The sequence below is a fragment of the Prionailurus bengalensis genome, chromosome E2 (assembly GCF_016509475.1).
Source record: "Prionailurus bengalensis isolate Pbe53 chromosome E2, Fcat_Pben_1.1_paternal_pri, whole genome shotgun sequence".
NCBI lineage: Eukaryota > Metazoa > Chordata > Mammalia > Carnivora > Felidae > Prionailurus > Prionailurus bengalensis.
In genome coordinates, this window is record NC_057352.1 from 12,992,865 (window position 1) to 13,009,017 (window position 16,153).

The window sequence follows — 16,153 nt, forward strand, 5'->3', positions numbered from 1 at the left end:
GAGGGGTGAGTCAGCAACAATGATGGGAGAGAGTGGGAAGCGCGGGTGGAAAGTCAGGGACACAAAAGAGACTGGGGCAGGAAGAGCGGGGGGAAGCAGGGGTGGGGAAGCTAGACGCTAGGGCGTGGGAGCCTCTCCCTCTCTGGGGCTCAGGACTTAGGCTTCCTTCCAGCTGGTTCCCTTTCAGGGGCCCCTTTCAGGAGAGTGATGCATGATGTGGAAACACTGGATTCCGGAGTCTGGACGGTAGGAAGGGTGGGACCTGACCCCCGCCCCGCCCAGCCCTGCCTGGGAGATCCAGGACCTGCCCAGACACCCCTGTGCCGCCCTCCCGGAGCTCGGGGTGGCTAAGGTCACAATCCGTCATGTGACACCTTCACCTGCACTCACTTGTCCACAGAACACCTCTCACACTCACCTTTCCCACAGAACACTCCTCCCTCCCTCGATGCTCACACGCTCACGCAACACTCCCCTCCACACACACCCAAGCCTTCACACACACCACTCACCTCCTTCCCCTCACGCAACACCTGCACCCTCGCACACGCTTCCACCAACACACTCACACTCACCCCTTCGCACAGCACCCGCAACCTCTGCCCTCACGCAGCACCCTCCCGTTCTCCCGCATCCCCCGCACGCCCCCGCCCGCAACTGCCCGGCTCTTGGGGGGCCCGCACCCCCACCATCCCCCCACCCCCACCGTCTCTCGGCCCCCTGGGTCTCCCACCCCCTACCCCCGGTCCCGGCCTGGGCCCCGCCCCGGCCCCGGCCCCGCCCCGGCCACAGCGCCCCGCCCCCGGGCGGGCAGGGGGCGGGGCTCGGGGGCGGGGCGGGCGGCGCGGGCGGTGCAGGTGCGGGGCCGGGAGCGAGCGGCGGCGGCGGCGGCGGCGGCGGCGGCGGCGGCGGCACCATGGGCCGGGCCCGGCGCTTCCAGTGGCCGCTGCTGCTGCTGTGGGCGGCCGCGGCGGGGCCAGGTAGGGTCGGGGGCCGGGGTCGGCCGGCCGGGCCGGGGCGGGGGGCGCGCTGCGGTGACAGCCCGGCTGCCGCGGGGCCGCAGAGGCCGAACAATGCGCGCGGGGCCGGGCCGGGCCCCCTCCCCGGGACAAAGCGCAGCGCGGGCCGGGAGCCGGGAGCTGAGAGCCGCGAGCGGGGGGAGGGGGACGCGGGCCCCGGCCGCTGTGCCGCAGCCCCCCCCCCCCACCCCGCACAGGCCCGGATCCCGGCGGGGACAAAGGGACCGAGACCACCATTACCCCCCCCCCCCACCCCTTCCGCAAGCCCGCCTTCTCTGGGCCGGTCCCGCTGTCCTTCTGTTCGGTCTCTGCGTCCCTCTGTCCGCCTGTCTGTGAGTCCCTCAGTCTCTCTCCTTGTCCCCCTACCCTTGTCCTCTGTCCCTCGGTCTGGAAGTCCTGTCCCCCCTGTCTGTCCCCCTTTCTCCTTGCCGCCCTGTCCCCCTCCTCTCCATCCTGTCTTTGTCCCCCACCTCTGTCCCTTGGTCTCTGCCCCTTTTTACTGGGTCACTCTGTCCCCCCATCATCCTCTCTATTCTCCTTCTCTGTCCCTCTATATTTCTGCTGTCCCTCTCTGCCCCCATTCTCCCTCTCTGTCCCTGTCTCACTGTCACCCTTGTTTCTCTGTCCCTTTCCCTCTGTCCCCCATCTGTCCCATCCCCTTGTCTCTATCCCCTATCTTTCCTGCCCGTTTCTCTAGCCCCCTCTGTCACCTCTCTTCTTCATTCCCCCCACTATCCATCCCCGCCTCTCTGTCCCAGTGTCCCCCTGTCCCCCATCTCTCTGCTCCCCCCTTTACCCTTACAACCTCCCTGACCCCATCCTTAATTCCTGCACCCCTTCATCCCTCTGTGCCCTGGAGAGGAATTGAGTCAGACAGGGCATCCTGAAGGGCCTTGGAGGGAAGTGTGTGTGTGTGTGTGTGTGCGCGCGTGTGTGCGTGTTGGGAAGTGTGTGAGGAACCTTGGCATGTGGGCACACACGTGGATTCAGCGAATGCCTCGCAAATGCTGCCCCCCCCCCATTCACACACCCAGACCATAACTTACAGAGAAGCCCCCCTCCAGGACATCTAGGGAGCCATCCACATAGCCACATCACACACTGTGAAAAGCCGGACACCTCCACGATAGGGTGACCCTGAGGCTGGGGACAAGGTCAGGAAACGTCACCTACACACTCACACTCTCACACTGCGTGTGCCTCAAACCTGCCACAGGTCACCCCCTCCCCAGCGGGTGAGGCCGCTCTTAGGAGGAATGGATGGCTGGGAGGTGGCTGGGCAGAAGTGGAGGGAGAGATTGGGGAGAGGTGTGTAGCCAGATGGCACAGGGCTGGGGGCCAGGGTTTATTTACATCCTGCCTCCTGCCACTTGCCCCAGCAGCCGACCTCAAGCCCCCTCCTCTCTCTGGGCCTCAGTTCCCCTTTCTGTAAAGTGTTGAACCCAGTGACCTGAAAGGGAACTCCAGCTCGGACCTCCCAAGGGGTTTCTGGCGAACCGGGTGTGGTTACACATCCCGCACCGCAGGGTTTGGGGCACAGCCTCCCTCTCCTCAGGACAAGGCCAGAGGGGCAAAGCCGACCTCTCACGCTGCACCTTGCTTTCTTCTAAAGTCTTCTGCCATTGCTTGGAACTTTTACCATCTCCTTCTTTCTTTGCAGCAGACAAGCCACAATCCCCCCCCCCCCCGCCCTGCTCCCCATGAGCGCTTTGGTACCTTAGCTACGTGCCCTCCAGTTTTATTATTCTGTCTTCTTTTAGGCTCCTGAACCAGGTTCATAGAATCCTAGAACCAATGAATCCAGTAAACAAAGAACCTGAGGGTGTTTGAAAACACCGGCGTCTTTAGGACTCTAGAATCCCCGAGTCTTTAGAATCTTGCCACCTTTCAAATTCTAGAACCTTGACAGCGTTAGGATTCTAGCCTCTTGACAGCTTTACAATTCTGAGATCTTGACCTCCGGGAGATCCTGAGTGTTGACACCTCTGACATCTGGAATCTTGACAGCTTAGAATCATGGGATGGATTCTCTCAGAATCAGAACCTAAGATGACGGCTTTGCCCAGTTCAGGAGTCTTTTCTCCAGCGCTCCTGGGAGGTAGCTCTAGAGGCTTGTTTCTTGTTTCATGTTCAAGTCGCTGCTTCCTGGCACCTGCATCTTACTTCTCTAAACTTTCGCTAAATTAAATGGCATGGGGCGTTCCAAGTTGGGAGAGAGCTGGGTGTCACGGGGAGCACTCTGGACTGGGAGCTGAGGAACCAGCCTCTCTGGTGTGATTTTATGTCAGTCCCCGCCCTTCTCTGAGCCTCACTTTCCCCCTTCCGTACGGCATGGGCTAGGGGGCTGGGGTACCTGGTATCAGAGGGCCCTGTCTGCTTTCCTTTTCACTGGATATTTCTGAATGACCTTGGCTGCCAGATTTCAGGCGTTGCTCACGGTCCCTCCATCATCTTCCTCTCAGTCACCCCTTTCCTCTCTCACTTTGGCCAGCCAGCACGAAGGAAGATGGGGGTCCCTGTGTGCCCTTCCAAAACCGAATTCTCTTTCCTGGCTCCCACATCTGCCAAGAATACCAGAGAAGGAGGAGGAGGTTGATGCCAAAGGAAAGAAGGGCCCAGGGTGGGCAGGCGAGAGGAAGCGAGAGAGAGAGATGCGTTGCCTGACCAGATGCACGCAGGCAGAACCAGAGATCCACAGGCCGGGAATTGGATAGAGCAGAGAGGGGCAGAGGGAACGGATACCAGATACAGAGAAAAGACAGAGCGACCGTTTTAGAGTTAGGGGGCTTTGTAGAGGGGGAGTTTGTTGTTGCCCAAATGTTTTCCTCCCCAGTGACTCACTTTTCCCTGCTAGAGTTCTGACAGGTCACTCTGAGAGCAGGGGGACCTTGCCCCCAACATGAGTCACCCCAGGGTGCAGGCCTTGGGTGGTTTCTGTCACTGACCCCCACCCACCCATGAGCTGGATGCCTGAGTCTCCAGAGCTGGGGGTCAGGTTCAGCAATGGATTCCAAGACCTTAGACACAGCAGGGTTGGGGCCCGGGGTGGGTTAATGTCGTGCGAGCCTGGCCTGTCCCCGTCTTGGGGAACACAAAGGCAGCTTTCTCTCTCTGGGTGGGGGAGGTGGGGGGGGATGCTTGGAGACAGTCAGACTCGCCAGCGCCCAATGGCCTGTGGCACCAAGACCCAAGCACCCACTGGTTCCTGCCAGTGCAGTCCCCAGGCCCATAGTCCTCCGAGAACCAGGCACTAAGGCTCCTCTGCAGTAACTCAGTGGGGCAAGAGGGCAGCGACAGAGCCTGGGCTCTCCTGGGAGCGGGTGACTAGAGGGTACTGGGGGTGGAGGGTAGGACAGTGAGGGCTCAGTGCAGGCCTGCACCCTTCCTGAAGCAGGAATTCCCCCATGACCCCACGCCCAGGGGAAACCTCCCACCCCCTGGCTGGGCCTGAGGCCCAGAATCTAGGGAGTTCTGAATATCCCAGGAACGTGGGGGCCATAGGGGGCACTTTGTGTGTGAGGCTGCTGACTCACCCCTACGCCCCCACCTGATGCTTGGTCCCCAGATAGGAGGGGGACGGAAGGCTGGGGGACGGCAGGACTGTGATTCTGAGGGTTGAGGACTGTGGACCTGCAGTCAAGTTTCCAGGAGAGAAGGGGGCTGGGGGCCAGGACTCCTGGGTCTGAGGGAGGAGGGGTCAGGGTTTTAGACTCTGGGATCTGAGGTAGAAGGCTAAGTGTCTCAGAGGGAGGAGGGGGCTGGGGGCTTGGACTCCTGGGTCTAAGGGGAGAAGAGGGCTGGGGATCCATACTCCTAGGTCTTGTGGGAGGAATGGAGGTACAGACTACTGAGTCCTGGGAGAGGAAGGGACCGGGGGTCCCACTCCAGGTTTCCGAGGGAGGAGGGGCTGGGACCCTGACGCCTAGGTCCTGCGAATACAGGCGCCTTCACAAGGCTGAGCTGGGGAAGAATTGATGCTTTGTGCGAGGATGTTCGGACTCCGCCATTGATGGGGGGCTGAGGGGGGGTTCATTCAGGACGAAGGGATGTACCACCTCCCTAGGGGAGGAAGTGGGGGAAGGAGGCATGAAGCCATGAGCCCCCTGGGGAGCGGATACGGAGGGGGTGGCTGTGACCTTCCCGGAACCGTGACCTTGAGACTCCCTTGGGTATTCGCTGACTCAGGACCCAGGAAGTGCTCCCCCCACCCTGTTTAGTCTCCGTGGAAACATCCACCAGCTGTGTACTCTGGACCCCTGGCTCCTGGGTCCTGAAGGAGGAGGGGGCTGGAAGCCCAGACTCCTGGGTTTGAAGGGGGAGAAGGCTGGGGCTCAGGACTTCTGGGGATGAAGGAGGAGGAGGCTGAGAACCCAGACTCCTGGATCCTGATTGGAGGAGGGGGCTAGGAGTCTGGACTCCTGGATCCTGGGAAAAGAGGCAGTTGGGAGCTGGACTTCTGGGTCTAAAGGAGAAGAGGGCTGGATTCTGGGTCTCTACCTATCACCTGCTCAGCCACTCTTTCCCAAGCCCTCCCCAGTCCCTTTTTCCAGGCACCATCCCCATGACGACTCCAGGCTGTCAACACCGTTTAAAGGGCCAGTGCCCAAGTCCCAAAAGCTTAGCCCTCTCGGACTAACAAGTCCCGCCTCACCACCCCCCAACTCCCCAACCCTGAAACAAAAGCTCCTGGGACATTAATATTCCAGGCACAGACACTGTTGGTTACTGACTCCTCAGGAGGGGGAGGGAACAAGACAAAAGCCCCCCACCCTCACCCCATGTGCACCCTCAAGCAGACAGCAGAGGAATAATTTGCATGGTAGGGGCGGGGGCAGATGCAGAGGTCCTGATGGCTCCCAGGAGATGTTGAGTTTCTGCCACTGACTTGGCCTGGGACCCCTGAGCCTCATTCTCCACATCTGTAAAATGGGGGGCTAGCACTGGGTTAGCCCTGAGGTCCAGGATCAATGGCTAGGCTTCAGGATGTTTTTGTTCTGTTTTGTTTTGCTTTGCTTTGCTTTGTTTTGTTTTTTAAGCACCAGGATGTGCAGGCAGGCCAGTTTTCATGTGCACAGGCATGTTTCCGGAGTTGTAATAACAGTAGCTTTGCAGGAAGGGCTCCCTGAGCTTTGGGCACTGGGCTGATCCCTAGGAGACAAGGCACTGGCATCATCCCCATGTTACAGACAGGGCATCTGAGGCTCAGAAAAGTCATGCCGCTTGCCCAAGGTCACAAAGATGGCCAGTGGTCCAGCTGGGATCAACCCAGGTGTCTACCATGAGGATAATGATGTCACAGAGTCGTTGTGAGGTTGAAATGAAATCGTGCCCAGCACACGCTATTCATCCGTCAATCTCCCAGACACTTATCTAGCTTCAGGGACACTTCTAGGGAGGAGGGGTACAGCAGTGAAACCGATGGATTACATTCCTGCTTGCATGGGGCGTGTATTCTGGTGGCAGGGGACAAACACAGTAAATGAGTACGCGCATTACCAAGATAATTTCAGTGACATTTCTGTAGAGGAAATAAAACCAGTGGGGACAGAACAGAAAGTGTTCTGGAGGTAAGGGGACGTGTGAGGTGTGAGGGAGGGCTCCCTGAGGAGGTGTGGATGTGAGCAGAGACCTGAACGACAACAGGAGGCAGTGAAGAACATTCCAGGCAGAGGGGAGAGCAAGTGCAAGGGCCATGGGGTGGAAACGAGTTCAGTGAATTTGAGGAAGATCAAGGCCAATGCACCTGGAGGAAAGGGAGGAGCAGGAGGGTGGTTGGAACTGTGGTCAGAGGGGTCCAGGCCACATAGCACCTTCAAGGTCCAGGGAAGGAATATAGATTTTACTTTATTTCCTAAGTGTCATGGGCAGCCTTCCAGGGTTTTTTTTGTTTCTCTTTTGTTTTTGTTTGTTGAGAGAGAGAGGGTGCAGGTGAGTGAGGGGCAGAGAGACAGAGAGAGAGAGAGGGAGAGAGAGAGAATCCCAGGAGGGGCAGAGAGAGAGAGAGAGGGAGAGACAGAGAATCCCAGGAGGGGCAGAGAGAGAGAGAGAAGCGGAGCTCACCCTATGCAGGGCTCATGTTCACCCAATACGGGGCTCGAACTCACGAACCATGAGATCATGACCTGAGCTGAAGTCAGATGCTTAACAACTGAGCCATCCAGGCACCAGCCTTCAGAGGGTTTCAAGCAGAGAGGTGACTTGATCTGATTTACCTTCTGGAAAACTCCATCTGGCTGCTGTGTGGAGAATGGCCTGAGGGGAGGCAGGCGTAGAAGCCGGGAGACCCCTGAGTAGCTCTTAAAGGTCAAGGTAAGAGACCGTGTCATTGGACTAGGGTGGCGGTAAAAAGATGAACTGATTTGGGATATGTCTTAGAGGTAGATGGATAGATCTTGCTGATGGAATGGATGTTAGAGAGAGGGAAAGGTTTTTGGCTTGAGCAACTGGGTGGATGGTCGTGGTATTTACCGAGATTGAAAAAGACATGGGGAGGAAAAAATATGTGGGGCCAGGATTGGACATGTTGATATTCCAAGAAGTGCCAAATCAACCCATAAGAGTGGCTTAAGTGCACAAAGCATTATATTCAAACCTAAGCGAAGTCCAGAAGCAGGCATCCAGGGCTTTGGAGGCAGCTCCACATCATCACCAGAGACTCAGGTACCTTCCAGCTCTTAGTTCCACTACCTTTCGTGCCCTTGTCCTCTTGGTCAAGTGGCTGCCAGAACTCCAGGCATCACATCCCAGTTCCGGGCAGCATAAAGGCAACCTGGAAGAAAAAGGACTTGTCCCTTTTCTTTAGGAAGTCCTCCTGAAATTACCATATGAATTACCAGGGAAGTCACTTATCCTTATATCGAGTTTGTACAAAACTTTTTATCACATGGCCTCATTTAGCTGCAAGGGAGTCTGGGAATATCTTTTTCTGCTGGACATAGGGCAACCATAAATATAATCAGGGTTCTTTTACTAAGAAGAATTATGGATGCTGGATTATGGATGCTGGGTAGGAAGCTAGCTGTCTCTGCCTCCGTTCTCCAGAATTAATCTTTTCTACCCCTCAGCATCCAAATTGGGTTACCGAGCCCTCTTACAGGGAATATAACACTTCTGATGGTCAATTATAGTGATTTGCATCTACCTCCCTGTAAATCCTGAAGGCCTTCCAGGGCAGGAACCTCATGTGACTCATCTCTGGGCACCCAGCCCCTAAGCACCTACCTACTGCTCAGGAAATACTCGAATGAATGGGACAGAATGCAAGAGACACGAAGCCAGAGTTAGCCCACATTTAAAGGTAAATAACCAGATCTGATCATGGCACTTTCCTGCTTCAAAACCTCCACTGGCCTTCAGGGTAAAAGCTAATCTCCAGGCTTGGCCTTTGTGGCCCTCCACTAGCACATCCCACACCCCCTCCCCAGGGCTGCACAATTTCACCCAGACAACCAGGAGGTGGATGTGGATGTAAAATGTGGCATCAGAGAGCTCTGCATGCAGATCCCGGCCCTTCCACTGCCACTCTAAGACCTTGAGCAAGTCATTTTCTCTCTCTGGACCAACTTTCTCACCCATGAAATGGGAATTTTAAAAAGCTGGGGATCGGGGTGCCTGGGTGGCTCAGTCGGTTAAGCGTCCGACTTCAGCTCAGGTCATGATCTCACGGGTTGAGAGTTCGCGCCCCACATGGGGCTCTGTGCTGACAGCTCGGAGCCTGGAGCCTGCTTTGAATTCTGTGTCTCCCTCTCTCCTGTCCCTCCCCTACTCACGGTTTTTTCTCTCTCCGTCTCAAAAATCAAAAGCAGCATTAAAAAAATTTTAAGCTGGGGATTGCTAATAGTGCCTAACTATTTGGGTACTCTGATGATTAAATGGAAATTATAGAGGTAACACCCTTAGCACAGAGCCTGGCACAGGCATAGCAAGTGCCTAATAAACAGTAGCTATTGTGGTTATTTTATTTTGACGATGACCATGACAATGGTGATGGTGATGGTGATGCTGATTAATCCCAGCTTCGAGCTGTACTCTAGGCTGCTGCCTCTGCTGAAAATACCCCCTTACTAATCCCCTACCTTCCTCCTCTGATGGATTAATCGGGGTAGGTTAGCCGCAATAACAACAGCCCCGAAATCCCAACGGCTTAACAAAAAAGTGAATTTCTCATTCACGTTGCAGTCCTGTGCAGGCAGGTCACAGCGGGCAGTCAGGGCCCTGGGCTCCTTCCAGCTTGTGATCCTGTTCTCCTACAGGCTCCTTGGGGTCCTCTCCATTCAGCCAGCAAAAACGACTGTGATTGACATGAGCCAGCCTGGAAGAGGTGTTTCTCTGTTCCACCTACATCCCACTGGCCAGAAACCAGCCACGTGGTCCCAACTAAGTACAAGGGATCTGAGGAAATGTAGTCCAATCGTGTGTCCTACCAGTTAACTTTGGTGGTATAAGGGACCCTCCAAAATGTAGTGGCTTTAAACAACAATCATGGTTCTTTGCTCTGGGAAATAACTCTGGGAGTCAGCGATCTGGACTGAGTTGGTTGGGCAGTTCATCTCTGGGTCTCAGCTGGAGTCACTCATGTGGCTGCAGTCACTTGGGGCTGGATGGGCCAGGATGGCCTCACTCACATGACCGGCAGTTGGTGCTGGCTACTGGCTGGATTTCTCTCTCCATGTGGTCCCTTACCCTCAGGGAAGCTAGTCCAGGCATCTTTACCTGATGGTCTCAGGGCAGCAAGAGGGCACGAATAGAAACGCTAGGCTCGAGAACCCATACAGTATCACTTTTAGGAAATGTGATCAAAACAAGTCAAAGCAAGTGGTTGGTCAAAGCAAGTCACAGGGCCTGCCCAGGTCAACAGGATCAGAACGCCTGCTTTATGACAGAGGAGGGCCAAAGTCAACTTACAAAGGGCATATGCAGGGATGGGAAGAATATTGTGGCCATCACTGCAGACAAATTACAACGGGTGCCCAGGTGTGAAAGGTGGGATTTGGTGAACACATAGCAGTTTCCCACACCTGCTGAACTGCTCACTCTAAAATCTGGATCCAATGGAGCTTTCTTCCAGAACCTTCTCTGATCACCCATCTCCCTAGGCAGCCTTAGTCTCCCCTTCCTCTGGGCTCCCCGTGTGCTCTGTGCTGTCCCCATTAGAGCACATACCACTGGATCGTGACTGTAGCTTCTCTGGAGCAGCTTGTCTTTACCTCCCAGAATCCAGCCCTTGGGAAATGTTGGCTGCAAGGAACTGAATGAGAGGGGAAAGAGAGAGATTGGTGATTTGGATGGGGGAGGAACGGGGGAGAGAGAAAAGACTGAATCGCAGCCCTCAACGAGTCTCCTATCCTGTCTCTCTGTCTGCTGGTCCAGGGGCTGGACAGGAAGTACAGACAGAGAATGTGACCGTGGCTGAGGGAGGGGTGGCCGAGATAACCTGCCGGCTGCACCAGTACGATGGATCCATAGTTGTCATTCAGAACCCAGCCCGGCAGACCCTCTTCTTCAACGGCACCCGCGGTGAGTGCTGGGGTAGGAAATCCTGAGTCTTGAAGGAGAAGGACTGGGGCCTGACCCCTGTGTCCTGAAAAAGGACAGAGGGGAGAGTGTGGACTCGGGTCCCGACAGAGCATGGAGCTAGGGGCCTGGACAACTGGTCCTGTGGGCATGAGGGCCTGGATCATTCTGGGTCCCCAAGGGAGTCACAGGTGGGGGTCCCTGAGATGCACGGGTATGGCTGGATGGGGAAAAGGGGCAGAGCGCAGGACTGTAAGCTTCTGGAGGAAGGGCAGGTCCGCGGAGCCAGAATTCCCTAGGTTCACTCCTTCCTGTTCCTTCTGTCTAGCCCTGAAGGATGAGCGTTTCCAGCTTGAGGAGTTCTCTCCGCGCCGCGTGCGGATCCGGCTCTCAGATGCCCGCCTGGAGGACGAGGGGGGCTATTTCTGCCAGCTCTACACGGAGGATACCCACCACCAGATTGCCACGCTTACTGTATTGGGTAACGCCTCTCCCTCCTCAAACTCATCCCCTCCTCCTTTCTCCTCCGCTTGTCCCTTATCCTGAGACCTGATTTTTAAATCTGGTTGTTTTTAACCTCCTCGACACCTGCCCCCAGGAAACACGGCCGGTCTTCCTGACCTCCAGCCTGTGTTTGACCCCTGCCACCTGGGACCCTTGTGGCACCTAGTTTCTTTGAGTCCACCTCAGTGCCACCGCTGACCGCCCCCCTAACCCCTTTCTCCCTGCAGTGGCCCCAGAGAATCCCGTGGTGGAGGTCCGGGAGCAGGCGGTGGAGGGAGGCGAGGTGGAGCTCAGCTGCCTGGTTCCTCGGTCCCGCCCCGCCGCTGTCCTGCGCTGGTACCGGGACCGCAAGGAGCTGAAAGGTACTACCTGGGGTGGGGTCACCGGGGAAGTGCCGGCGAGGGGTGGGACTGAGAGGAAGCGGGTCTTGGGACCTGCTGGCTTATAAGTGCGCGGGGCTTGGAGAAGAGCGCACAGGTTTCGCTGACCCTGGCCACCCAATATGCTGCTACGGAAGGAATTGACAGATGAGAGGGCTTGGGAGTGAAAGAGGGAGGGGCTTTGGGAAGAGGCACCTGGGGCTGGGGGCTACGTTCGGGGAGGGCGTGGCTTGGGGGACTGGAGGCGAGGCCTGTGGATAAGAGGCGGAGCTTGGCAAATAGTCTGCTTTGGTTTGGGCTGTGGGGGTGGGCGGGGCCGAAATCCCGGCCTGACCGAGTCCCGGCCCGGCCTGGCAGGAGTGAGCAGCGGCCAGGAAAATGGCAAAGTCTGGAGCGTGGCGAGCACAGTGCGGTTTCGTGTGGACCGCAAGGACGACGGCGGTATCGTCATCTGCGAGGCGCAGAACCAGGCGCTGCCCTCCGGACACAGCAAGCAGACGCAGTACGTGCTGGACGTGCAGTGTAAGTGCCCGGCGGGCCGGGACGCGGGGGGCCGGAGGGTCCCAACGCCAGCCGCTTGCCCCCGGGAGGGTTTCTAGCCCCGCGAGATGACCCAGACCACCACTCTCCCATCTCACTTCCGCCCACAGACTCCCCCACGGCCCGGATCCATGCCTCCCAAGCTGTAGTGAGGGAGGGAGACACGCTGGTGCTAACGTGTGCTGTAACAGGGAACCCCAGGTGAGCTCTTGGACCCGAGACTCCTGGGTCCTGAGGAGAAGGGACCGGGGACCTGGACACCTGTGTCTCGGGAAAGAGGGGACTGGGCGAACAGAGGGGCTGGGGCTCGGACTTCTGCGTCCTGAAGGGGGGAGGCTGTGGGGCCCTGGACTCCTGAATTCTGATAGTGGAACGGGCGGGGGACAGGAGGCTAGGATTCTTGAGACTCCGGTGATGGGTGGAAGCTGTGCCCGGGACTGTTGGTTTTATTGGTTAGGATGGGGAGAGTAAGGAGCCTCTTACTGGCAGATACTACATATCTAGATTACCGAGAAGTCAGAATTGGATGCTGGCACCTGTGTCCCTAAGTCTGACTATACTTCCCTCACGCCCAGGCCAAACCAGATCCGCTGGAACCGCGGGAATGAGTCTTTGCCAGAGCGCGCCGAGGCGGTCGGGGAGACGCTTACGCTGCCTGGCTTGGTATCCGCAGATAATGGCACCTACACTTGCGAGGCGTCGAACAAGCACGGCCACGCGAGGGCGCTCTATGTACTCGTGGTCTACGGTGAGGGCACGCAGCCGCAGGCCTGGGGGCGGGGCTCAAGGCGGGGGCGGGGCCTCGGAGGAGGTCTCTGCTCGTCCTGGGAGGCGGGGGGTCTTGGGAATGGGCGAGCTGGGTTGGATGGTTCAAGGCCTGCAGGGGTGTTTGAGGGGCCTGTTGGCAAAGGGTGATTCTTTGGGGTCCACAGCCAACTGAATTCCGGGAGTTCTGCGACCAGACCGACCGCCTGGGTTCAGACTGGGCTCTGCAGCGTCCTATTGCGCGTAACTCTGCGCCTTAGTTCCCTCATTGGTTAAGCGGAAATAAACAATAGCACCTACCTCATAGGGGTGTGAAGATTATATATGAGCTAAATATATAAAGCGGTTGGAATGGGCCCTAGCACAAAATAAGTGCTATGTGTTTAGCTCTTATGACAGTGGAGCACGAATTTTGGAAGTTGCTGGGCCCTAGCTCAGCATTTTTAAATACCTGGAGCGTTTTAGACAAGATGGGAAGGGACTTGGACCTCAGGTTCTGTGGGTCAAAGGAATCGAACGAAAAGAGATGTGCTGTTTCTGCTCTTTGGGGAGTGGTGGGGGGAGGGAGTGGGGTAGTACTGGCAAAATGATTCAGGGGCTGGTTCGGGCCAGTGTACAAACCAACACACGCGTTCTTTGTGGAAGTGGAGCATCAGGAAAGAGTGGAACCAGGACAAGGGGCCAGGCGTGGCAGTAGTTTGAGGGGCGTGACACGTAAAAGCGCGGTTAGTTGTGTGGATTGGTTTGCAAGAGCAGCAGCGATGGGGCCAGGCTGGGACTGTGCTCTGATGACCTGGTCCTGCGCCCTGTCCCTCTGGCAGACCCGGGTGCGGTGGTAGAGGCTCAGACGTCGGTGCCCTACGCCATTGTGGGCGGCATCCTGGCGCTACTGGTGTTTCTGATCATATGTGTGCTGGTGGGCATGGTCTGGTGCTCTGTACGGCAGAAGGGTGAGTGGGGGCGGGGACTGAATTCTGCAGGGGGTGTGGTTGGTTGTGGGATTCGGGAAGGGCGGGGCCCTAGAGCCCGGGTTGCAAAGCGGGAGGGCGTACCGCCCAGAGGATAAGAGGGCGGAACCTAGAGCCGGGATTCGAAACCTGGCGGGACCTGAGGCCAAGATTCCCGGCTGACTTTTCGGCCTTGACTCTGAAAGGGGTGAAACACTGAAGGTGAAATTAAGGCCAAGAGTTTGAATAAAACAATTCATCTCCCTAAATTGTTGGATTCGTTGGGAGCAGAGTAAGGGGACACCACCAGGAGAACAGATAAGGGTTGGTCTTTCTTTGAACTTTCGGAGTCTTCCTAATTCTGCTTTTACCTCTTTCTCTGCCCCTGTTTTGCAATCCCCTGCACTTGATTCCCTCCCTGAATGTTCCGTTTCTCCCTCTTCCTTCGCCTGGTATGTCTTGTCTGTCTCCCCTTCCCGTATATTTCTGTCCAACTCCTGGGTCCACATATATGTCACCTCTGTCTGGGGGTCTGTCACCCCTCAGGCTCCTATCTGACCCACGAGGCCAGTGGCCTGGATGAGCAGGGAGAAGCAAGAGAAGCCTTTCTCAATGGCAGCGACGGACACAAGAGGAAAGAAGAATTCTTCATCTGACCCCACCTCCACCCGGGCCTGGGCCTGGGCCTGGGCCTGGGCTGGGGTCCACCCCACTGCCAGCTGCAAAGACATTTACCAGAGTCTGGGATGGTGGGCTTCTCCCCCCACCACTAACACCTCAGACGCTTGGGCAGGGATGGGGGGTGTCGGATCCCAGGTCTCTGCAAGGGCCAGAAGCAAGGGCCTAGAGGCCTGGGCCCCCCAGGGGGCAGGGGCCAAAGGTCCGGACCCCCCAAGTCCAGGGAGGGCGGTAGGGATTGGGTTGGGGGAAGATAACTGGGGGAAGGCCAGGGCCCCTAGGCTGCAGAACCAGGTCTTGTGGGGAGGGGATCAGATTCTGGGAAGGGTGGGGTGGGCAGGGAAGGGGAACACAGATTTCTTTGGGGGTCCCAGACCCCATGCCAGCCATTGTAGGAGTTCCACAGAGCTCTGGGCACCTCTTTGCAAAGCCATGTTTGCACGGTGGGGGTAAGGGTGGGGGGGGAGGGCATGGAAACAGGGATTCTGTGTCTTTGTGTCATAACTTTGATGGGGGCGGTGAGGGAGACAGCCCCAACCCTTTTCTCCAATCCCCAGGTTCCTGGGCTCCCCTTCCCCACCTCCTCCCCCCATATCTGTCCTATCCATATTTGTCTCTCTGTCCACCCACTCCTGGGGGGGCCTTCCCCATCTCTCCTCCAGGCCCTCCAGGGAGAGGGAAAGGAGTCTGGGGGGTGCGTTGGTCTCTATGGTTTTATATATAATATATTAAAAAAAAATTAAAAATCTGTATGAAAATATCAGATTGCACCCCCCTCCCCTCATTCCTGGCTTTTGCCCCCTTTTTCTTGTTTAAAAAAGAAACACACACATTTTGTACGGGGCGGGGAGGGGAACGGGGAGGGGGTTTGGCAATCCCACTAACCACCATTAAACTGAGGAGAGAACAAGTGTCTGGGGTGGCTGTGTGTCTGTCCCTCTGCCCAGAGCTGCACTATGTTGGGAGGGGAACTGAATTAAAGGAGGGAGGAGGGGGAGAAGTAAGATGGTTGTTGGTGGATAGTACAAGCCAGGAGAAGTTCCTTACCTCTTCAGGGGCACCTCCACCCTTCCAAGAAATCTGGTTTTTTCCCTGGCCACTCCTTCGGCCAAAAGCCACTGAGTCTTGAGTCATCAGCCACTGAGCTACCCTGTCCTCGGCCAAAGGCCCAGATCCTTCCCCTGGTTTACCTCTAACCCGGAAATCAATCTCCAAAGGACCTTTCAATTAACTCACATCTCGCCCTGTCAAAACCTGTGCCTGCTCTGCTCAAAATCTTTCCCCAGCTCCCCATCACCTCTAGGTCAAGTCAAGCCCCCTTAGCCTGGCACTCCTGGCCCCTCATTCATTCGACTAAATTTTAAATGAGTGATCCTAAATTTAGATTAAAAAATACACTGACCTGTTTCTTTGTGCCAGGTGCTGCCCAAAGATCTGGAGATGCCATGATGAATAAAATAGGCAAATGTTGGGTGTTCTAGATGGCTTCGTACTAATCTGAAACTTGATCCTGTTTCTAGGCACTAAGGACTGAAGGAAAAAGGGTGACTCCTTTCTTACCCTCACAAAGCTTCCATGAGGAAAACAGGAAGCAAAAAACCTTTAATTTCAGCTTGCCATAAGTACTCTTAAGATAAAATGCAGAGTGAGGGGATGGAGTACTATTAATTTATTATAGAAAACTTCAAATACAGAAGTAGACAGCACAGGACTATGAAGTCCCATGCACCCTTCACCCCAGCTCCCACAACCATCAACTCGTGGCCAATCCTGCTTTATCCACAAGCCTGCTCATTTCTCTAATGCA

At 56.4% G+C, this 16,153-nt stretch overlaps 1 protein-coding gene across 2 annotated transcripts; it reads left to right on the top strand.

Annotated features, from left to right (window-relative positions):
* Positions 1-867: 867 nt before the first annotated feature.
* On the top strand, positions 868-15,257 carry CADM4 (cell adhesion molecule 4). Of its 2 annotated transcripts, XM_043598701.1 has the most exons (9): positions 868-980; positions 10,389-10,535; positions 10,861-11,013; positions 11,264-11,398; positions 11,774-11,938; positions 12,067-12,157; positions 12,532-12,704; positions 13,543-13,671; positions 14,215-15,257. In XM_043598701.1, the coding sequence occupies exons 1-9, from the start codon at positions 917-919 to the stop codon at positions 14,322-14,324; spliced, it is 1,167 nt and encodes a 388-aa protein (XP_043454636.1). In that variant the 5' UTR covers positions 868-916; the 3' UTR covers positions 14,325-15,257. The 2 variants fall into 2 exon arrangements, with proteins under 2 accessions (XP_043454636.1, XP_043454637.1); XM_043598702.1 differs by lacking the exons at positions 13,543-13,671; positions 14,215-15,257 and adding an exon at positions 12,889-13,025 and having other exon boundaries at positions 873-980.
* Positions 15,258-16,153: the final 896 nt, after the last annotated feature.